Source organism: Corvus brachyrhynchos, unplaced genomic scaffold, assembly GCF_000691975.1.
Source record: "Corvus brachyrhynchos isolate BGI_N302 unplaced genomic scaffold, ASM69197v1 scaffold514, whole genome shotgun sequence".
NCBI classification, from domain to species: Eukaryota; Metazoa; Chordata; class Aves; order Passeriformes; family Corvidae; genus Corvus; species Corvus brachyrhynchos.
Genome location: NW_008238319.1, coordinates 1,328,852 through 1,337,160, shown reverse-complemented (window position 1 = coordinate 1,337,160; position 8,309 = coordinate 1,328,852). Strand labels below are relative to the sequence as shown.

Here is an 8,309-nt window from a genome sequence, read left to right as displayed (position 1 = left end):
ATGAAAAGCTGATGATTAAAAAAAAAAAAAAAATCAGTACTATAATGAGAGTCCTGCCCATCGCAAACCACAATTTTGCCAGTGCTCATCTCCTGGAGGTAATCTGAAATTCCATCCATATTCCACGTGCAAACACACACACACACATCGTCCTTTTGCACTTCAGTGTGAGCAACTGTTCACTGCTCCTCGTATTTCCCACAGAAATGTCTCCCTGGTCCTTCACCTGTGAGCCATCCTGTGCAGGTTGGCTATGCATAATGCACATGGATTTTATGCATGAGGTGAAATATAAAGATAAATTGTGGCACTGCAGAAAACCCCCTCACCTTTGTTAGTTCTATATATGAAGCCATCAACTCTTGCGAAAACAGATTTTCTGACCCAATTTGCAACTCCTCTACATTGCAGCCTCATACAAATGTTATTAAAGAAAATACTGAGAGGACCAGTGTGAAAACAACACGGGAGGTCAGAGATTCCTCAGTAACCACCCAGGGTCTAAACCCTCAGTCCAAACCCCAAACCCATCCCTGGAAGTGCTCAAGGCCAGGTTGGATGGGGCTTGGAGCAGCCTGGGGTAGTGGTAGATGGATTTGTGATAAACCTGATTTAGTGAGGGCGGTAGTACCAGGAAAAAGGACCCTTTGAAATAACCCTGAGCCAGGCATCCCACATCATCCCTCAAACACTTGGATAAAATCACAGATCTCACCTTTCTCCACCAGATACCAGCCTGTTTCTCCCTCCTACAAATCAAGGCTTGGTCTGTAGTTTGGGCAGTGTACATCCCACAGGTGTCCCCTGGAAGCTGGGGTGCTTCACATAATTCATGGGCTGACCTTCAGCTTTAGGAGAAGGTGAAAGAGGTGCCAGCAGCAGCTGCCTCAGTTTATTCCCAGGACAGGGTGGGGATGGCTCACCTTTCGCAGGAGAAACTTCCCGGAGTTTGCTGTGGTTCACACTGATTGCAAGGTCTGTGGTCCTCAAAGGGAACCCATAAAGTTCAATTAAAAATCTCATTAGACTGGTAGAGGAGGATCAAAAAGAAATCACAGAGGCTCATGGGAAATGGAGAATGTTGGGCTGATTAGTCCAAGGCCATCCTAAATGAGTGTTCTGTGCCTTAAATAAGATGTCTTCAGCGGTCTGATCACGGCACTCAGAGGTGCCTGCGCTGGGTTTGTGCCCTCTGCAACTGTGCTGCTCCTTGGGCTCACCCCAGCCAGGGGCACAGCCTGGTGCTGGTATCAGTCTGTCCTAAATCAGGGGTATTACATCAATCCATCCTGAGTCATGGATATAATACTGAGCTACACCATGGATATTCAGGCAAAATGTATTGAGCACTGGGGGAGCAGTCGTGCACTTGTGAGAAGATTGTGAAGGGTGGATCTGAAGCACTGTGGACACATAGAAAGACCTGTGTGCTCATTCATGGAATCATGGAATGTCCTGAGCAGGAAGGGACCCACAGGGATCATGGATCCAGCCCCTGGCCCTGCGCAGACCCCCCAACAACCCCACCCTGGGCATCCCTGGCAGCGCTGTCCAAACTCTCCTGGAGCTCTGGCAGCCTCGGGGCCGTGCCCATTCCCTGGGGAGCCTGGGCAGTGCCCAGCACCCTCTGGGGGAAGAACCTTCTCCTAATATTTTCATTCCTAACATCTGCACTGCCTTTGGTGGCTGGTGATAACCTGGGACCCACCTTGGGTCACATCACAGGATTTGTTTCTGCTGGGGAAGAGGGGGAGAAAAAGCAGGGGGTGGAACTGGATCATCTTTAAGATCCCTTCCAGCCCAAGTCAGTCTGGGATTCTGTGACATGAGCAAACCACAAGACTCTTTTTTGCTGAGTGTGTCTCAATGTGATACCTCAGCTGTTTCCATTATGGCCTGGAGCAGGAGCTCTCCAGACCTTCAGCTGTGCCATGGGACGGTTCCCTCGCCTCAAACTGAACACTGGGAACGACCAGAGCACCAGAACTTGCTAAATGCAGTTCAGAGTGATCAATCCCATGGGCAGGGAGTTTTCCCCCCACCTTTTTTCCCTAAACAAACGCATTCTGGAGGAGTTGGTTTATTCACAGATCGCCATGAGCGTTAATGACCGGCCCAGCCTTGTTCTGCCACTCACCCAGATGGCTGTTGATAAAGATTTAGCATCATGTTCCGAGTGTCAGGGCTGTCAGTAGTGCTGAACCATTTGACCAGAAGAAAAAACGCACAGGGAGCTATTGATTACAGCTTCTCAGTGTCACTTGTTCACCAGGATTTAGGTATTGATGAGGCTGCGAGTGAAAACAAGCGCTTTCCCTTGTGGGCCTCTACCCTGAAAAACAAAAGCGAAGTTGGAGAAAATATTCAGCTGGTGCCCGAATCAGAGGGACTCCAGCATCGATCCGAGGGCTCCTTCATGTTATTTTTTTGTTGGAGACAAATCTCTGGGTTTGGAAGTTCTATAGCGTTTGAGGTAGGGGCTGTGTGTGTGATGGATTCGTGGAGTAGAGGAATTAGATTTCACAGCATGAAGATTTCAGCAGCACTATAATATTATGAGCTGCTTGGTTATTGATAAAAATTACATTAAATGTAGCTGAGGCATTAAAGCTCCAGACTAGGGTAGTTCTCCCTCTAAAATGTCCTTAGGGCCCTAATAAATTTTAGCAGGTTTAATTATTTTAGTAGGCTGAACGTTGTCACCACAATTAAGCCAAACTGAAGCAATATTCAATATTTTTAAATTGCAGTGCTGGTATGGTCTTTGTACCACTTCTACATCCAGAGCTGTGGAGGGTGACGGGTGGGTGCTTGTGTTGGGACAATCTCAGCATGGAATTCTTTGGTTTGGGCATGGAAAAAAGTGGCATTTATTTCATCCCTCCTCTTTTTCGCTTGGTGGTGAGCAGCTCAGCCCCATTTCCCTGTGCTGTGAACGGGTCCTGCACCCACCCAGGGATCATCCAAGACCCCACACTTGAAAACAAAGTCCTTTTTTTTTTTCTCCACCGAGATTTATAACCTTACCACCAAAATCTGCTGCTTCACTATGTGTATTTTTAAAGGACTGCAAATGAACCTCAGAGATGTTCTACGGTGTATTATTATGGCTTTGTCAAGCCAAGCCTCCTGCAGTGACTGCGGGGAGTGTAAAGGCAGAGAAACCCTAAAACAGAAAAACACTTGCAAAAAAAACCACAATTTCTTTGAAGAAGTCATAAAGCAACTGTGGGATGGCCTGGCATGGAGCAAAGCTTTTACTGGTGCTCACTGGAGTTGTCACAGATGCCTGAATCACGTGGGGCATTGCCACCTCCAGATAAAGCAGATACTGGAAGCATTTTTTACTTAAACCTTGATCAACAATAAGCACCTGTGTTTATTCCCATTTAATGTGGGCTGAGATTAAGATTTTAAATTTCAGGCATTGAAAACAGTTAGGAAAACTGAAGGAACACCCCAAAAATAAAATCCTCTCAATTTATGGTCTGGCCAGAAGCTGTTCAGCTACTTTGGCTCAAATATACCACAGTGCTTGAACTGTAATGATTAAATGGGATTAAAATGAGTCAGGGTAAAGTGTGTAATTTGTCTGTGTGTCTGCTTAGAAATAAATTACAATTTTTGACTTGAAATATCCAGATTTGTGAGAACTGCCCTTTTGGGTGAGTTACTGTTGTCCCAGCTCCACCGTTGCAATGCCATTACTATGCAGTTACCAAAACACACCCGTGATTAGAGATGATGTATTGCAGTTTTTATGGTGTGTACTTCAGCTATGATAATCACCTGTAATAAAAAAATAAAAAAAAAAGCCCCACATTTATGTTCTTCTCTGCATTATCAGTCCATTATGTAACTTCTGGCATTGATTTTGCAGAATCTGTGTCGTGTGGTTGTAAATGATAGGGAGTAGAAGGCAGAGAGGGGGGGAAAAAGAGTTCTTAGAATTGGTTAGGTCGGAGTGAAACTTCTCCTGTTGGATGTTTTAAAAATTCATAACCCATTTTGGATTGACTTGCTGCTAAATAATAAATGGTGCCTTGGTCTTCCAGAGAATTTCTCTGGGGTACAAGTGGAGGTGCTGCACTGAGGATCTGCCAGGGAGCCGAGGCACTGGGATCCCTTCTCAGTAATCTGTATTTTCCCAGAAGTCCTCTTATCCTGGGATGATCATGGAATCCCAGAATGGAAGAGACCTCAAAGCCCATCCAGTGCCACCCCTGCCATGGGCAGGGACACCTCCCACTGTCCCAGGCTGCTCCCAATGTCCAGCCTGGCCTTGGGCACTGCCAGGGATCCAGGGGCAGCCCCAGCTGCTCTGGGCACCCTGTGCCAGGGCCTGCCCACCCTCCCAGGGAACAATTCCTTCCCAGTATCCCATCTAAATAGTTCCTCACGTGCATTTTGGGTCTGTGAGGTATCGGCCCCCGCCCTGGGCGCTGAGGGCTTGGCTGGCATGGGGCAGCAGAACCTGCTGCTGCAGGGAAGAATTTATATATGGTGTTTAATATCTCAGGTTTATCCTTCTAAAGACTTTACATCATTTTTATGTATTAAAATTCCTGTCCACGTCTATTTTTTCCCTAAGAACTGGGGTGATCTCGGGGGTGGTGATCAGCTCCGTTTGTGCTCTGCCGGGAGCGTGGCCCTGATGTGGCTGCTCCGTGTCCCTGCAAGCCCGGTGCCACACAGCTCCTGCATTTTAGAGTGCTGGATTTATAGACTCGTGGAACCACAGCATCATTCAGGCTGGAAAAGACCAAGCCCATCGAGTCCAGCCTGTGGCAGACCCCACCAGGGCACCGAGGGCCGCATCCCGTTGTTCCCGGCGCGTTCCCCGCACGTTCCCCTTGGCCTCACCCTTTGCTCCTCCCGGATTTTTGTGTGTTTTGCAGATCCCCATCATCATCCCGTGCCACCGGGTGATCCGCAGCAGCGGGGACACCGGCAGCTATGGAGGGGGACACCTGCTGAAGGAGTGGCTCCTGTCCCACGAGAAGCTGCAGAAGGAGAAGCTGGCACATTGATGCGGCCGCTAACCAGCCACGCCACACAGCCACGGCTCCTGGGCTTGTAACAAGCTCTCAGAGCACCCAGCAGAACTCAGAAAAATGGTAAATATTTGAGTGACATACAAATATAATGCAACATCCAAAGTGAAATGTGTGGTGGCACCACTATATTAAAAAAGCGGGATGCGTCCTGGGGGAGGCAGCTCGGCTGCCCTTTCTTGTTTTTACATTTTACAGCAGAATGACTACAGCGATCCAGGCCTGTTGTGCATGGATTTTGTTCCCATCTCCAGTCCTGTTTTGTTCTATTTTTAATGTCCATTAAAGCAGGGATAAGGGAGTGGGAGGGACGTGGCAAATACGAGGTGGATCTTCCCCCGGAGGAGGCGTTTGGCTCGCGGCGGGGGCGGCCCAGCCTGGCATGCTGGGCCCTGCCCGCCCCTGCCCAGCTCCCCCTCCCCACTTTGGGGCATAAAATGGTGTTTTACCTCAACAGGAGTTAGGGGGGCACAGGGAGATCTATGCAAAAGCAGGCAGCTGTTGAATTCCTTATTCCTGCCTTTTGCTTTTGGACTGGGAGATGGGAATTTTTTTTTTTTTGCATCAGCAGGGGAAGAGGTGTTGCTGGAAAACTGTACATTTTGGATGAGCGGTTGATCAGCCAAATTAAGCAAAATATTGAAAAGCTCATCGTAGTTGCTTCCTTATCAGCAGCACATTCCTTTATCATTTGAGTTTTCCTTCAGATTTCTGCTTTTCTCTGTTACCCAAAGCTTTATTTCCCGTAGCCTCTCTGTAGGAAGGATTCAAGAGACATTAAAGCTAAATTTTGAGGTGGTTTTAGCAAGGTTCTCTGCGAGTACGAGCCACCAGAAGCTGAAATTTCCGGTATGGGAATCGTAAATTGTAACATGGAAATACTGATTTTTTTATGTGTTTTATCATATTTTCATGGATGTCTCTTTAGAAAGGCCATTGCTACCCCCCAAAAATTATTGTGTGGCGATGCGTTAGTTAATCCAGGGTTATTGATACCTCGGAATTACTTCAATAAAAAAACTGCTTTGCATGTGCAAGTGTCTTTGGGTCTGTTTATAAATAAAACACAGGGTGTGATATATGGGGAAAATAAACTATACCCCACTGTACAATATAAAGCTGTATTTTTATCAAGGGTTTCTTGTGGCGATATAAACCACAGAAGCAAAGCTCAAGTGGTTTGTACGTGTCACCAGAACCCCGAGATAAAAATATGGCCTTATAATATGTACAGTTTGGGTGTATTTTATTATTTCTTTATATCTCTGATACATGCTGCCACCAAAAGCAGGCGGCAGCAAACGTCAACTTTAACCTTTCCCACATTTGCATCCCTCGATGGGGTTTTTTTTCAGGTATTTGGGTTTTTTCAGGGATGTGACTTTGTTTTTGTGGGGACGGGGATGGGGAGAGCTGGGTTTGGGGTGGGTAGCACCTTTCCCAGGGAAACAGCCAACTTTGGGAGTGAAATCCTGTTCTGAGGCAGAGATTCGGGGTGGGCAGGGACAGGCAGGGATAGAGAGGGACAGGGATAGAACAGGGACAAGGAGGGATGGACAGGGAGAGGGGCAGGGCCAGTCAGGAATGGAGAGGGACGGGTGAGGTGGACAAGGATGGGCAGAGACAGGGATAGTCAGGGATGGACAGAGCCAGGAAGGGATGGACAGGAGCAGGGGCACAAAGCTTTATTTCCCGTAGCCTCTCTGGACAGAGATAGGGACAAGGATAAGGACAGGGACAGGGATATAGGGACAGGGACAAGGATAAGGACAGGGACAGGGATAGGGACAAGGATAAAGACAGGGATATAGGGACAGGGATATAAGGACAGGGACAGAGATAGGGACAAGGATAAGGACAGGGACAGGGATATAAGGACAGGGATGGGGATAGGGACAAGGATAAGGACAGGGACAGGGACAGGGATATAGGGATAGGGACAAGGATAAGGACAGGGACAGGCATATAGGGATAGGGACAAGGATAAGGACAGGGATATAAGGACAGGGGCAGGGATACAGGGACAAGGATAAGGACAGGGATATAAGGACAGGGGCAGGGATACAGGGACAAGGATAAGGACAGGGATATAGGGACAGGGATATAAGGACAGGAACAGGGATAGGGACAAGGATAAGGACAGGGACAGGGCTATAGGGACAGGGATAGGGACAAGGATAAGGGCAGGGACAGGGATACAAGGACAGGGATACAGGGACAGGGCTATAGGGACAGGGCTACAGGGACAGGGCTACAGCGACAGGGATACAGGGACAGGGATACAGGGACAGGGATGCAGGGATACAGGGACAGGGATACAGGGACAGGGCTATAGGGACAGGGATACAGGGACAGGGCTACAGGGACAGGGATACAGGGACAGGGATATAGGGACAGGGCGAGAGAGGGATACAGGGACAGGGCTAGAGGGACAGGGATACAGGGACAGGGACAGGGATGCAGGGACAGGGATGCAGGGACAGGGACGGGCGGTGCCGTTCGCGCGCTGCCCGACAGAGGGCGCGGGGCCGGGGCCGCGGCGGGGCCGGGTCCCCCCAGGTTTGGGGGGTCTGGGGGGCACCGGGAGGGACTGGGGGGGCTTTGAACGGAAGTAACCCTCAACAGCCAAGTACACATTTGGCATTAATGAAATGCGTGTGTTTGTGAGTGTGCGTGTGTACATCTGTAGAAGAGACAAATGGCGTGGGTGCATACGTTTCTAGAGACACATTTCGTGTATTGTGTGTATAAATAAAGTTGTGATAAAATAATGCGACGCCAAGGAGGTGCAGGGGTTGGGGTTGGGCTTGGGCTTGGGTCACTCTCTGCCCCCACAGGTGCCCAGGAGTCTTCATCTCGTGGGTGGGGCTGGGGACAGTGTCTGGAGCTGATGAAACACCCCCACACTCTCTGTGTGTGACAAATGAACCCCCCTGCCCCCTGGCAGGCACCAGCATTGTGCTTTTTTCCCAGGAATTGGGTTCCCCTGCCCTGCCAGGCCCCCATCCAGCCTGGCCACGCACATGGCACATCCTGGCCTGCAGCATCCCGGACCAGCACGCTGCTGCAGCCCTTCCCAGGGCCAGGGATAATGAAAGATTCAAAAATAATATTTGTTTTGGCAGAATTACATTTAGAATGAAATAGATGCCCTTGACCAGGGAAGAAACTGAATTTTGCAGCAGGTCCTTTTTTTCCCCCCATACAAACAGGCTCTGCAGCCAGTCCAAGGCAAATGGGAATATTTTTGAAGGA

General features: G+C 48.9%; 1 protein-coding gene across 1 annotated transcript in view; it reads left to right on the top strand.

Annotated features, from left to right (window-relative positions):
* The window catches only part of MGMT (O-6-methylguanine-DNA methyltransferase), a 134,743-nt gene extending 128,655 nt beyond the window's left edge, over positions 1–6,088 (top strand). The window contains 1 exon segment of the mRNA XM_017733859.1: positions 4,899–6,088. Coding sequence (XP_017589348.1) covers positions 4,899–5,030 — 132 coding nt within the window. The 3' untranslated portion in view covers positions 5,031–6,088.
* Positions 6,089–8,309: the final 2,221 nt, after the last annotated feature.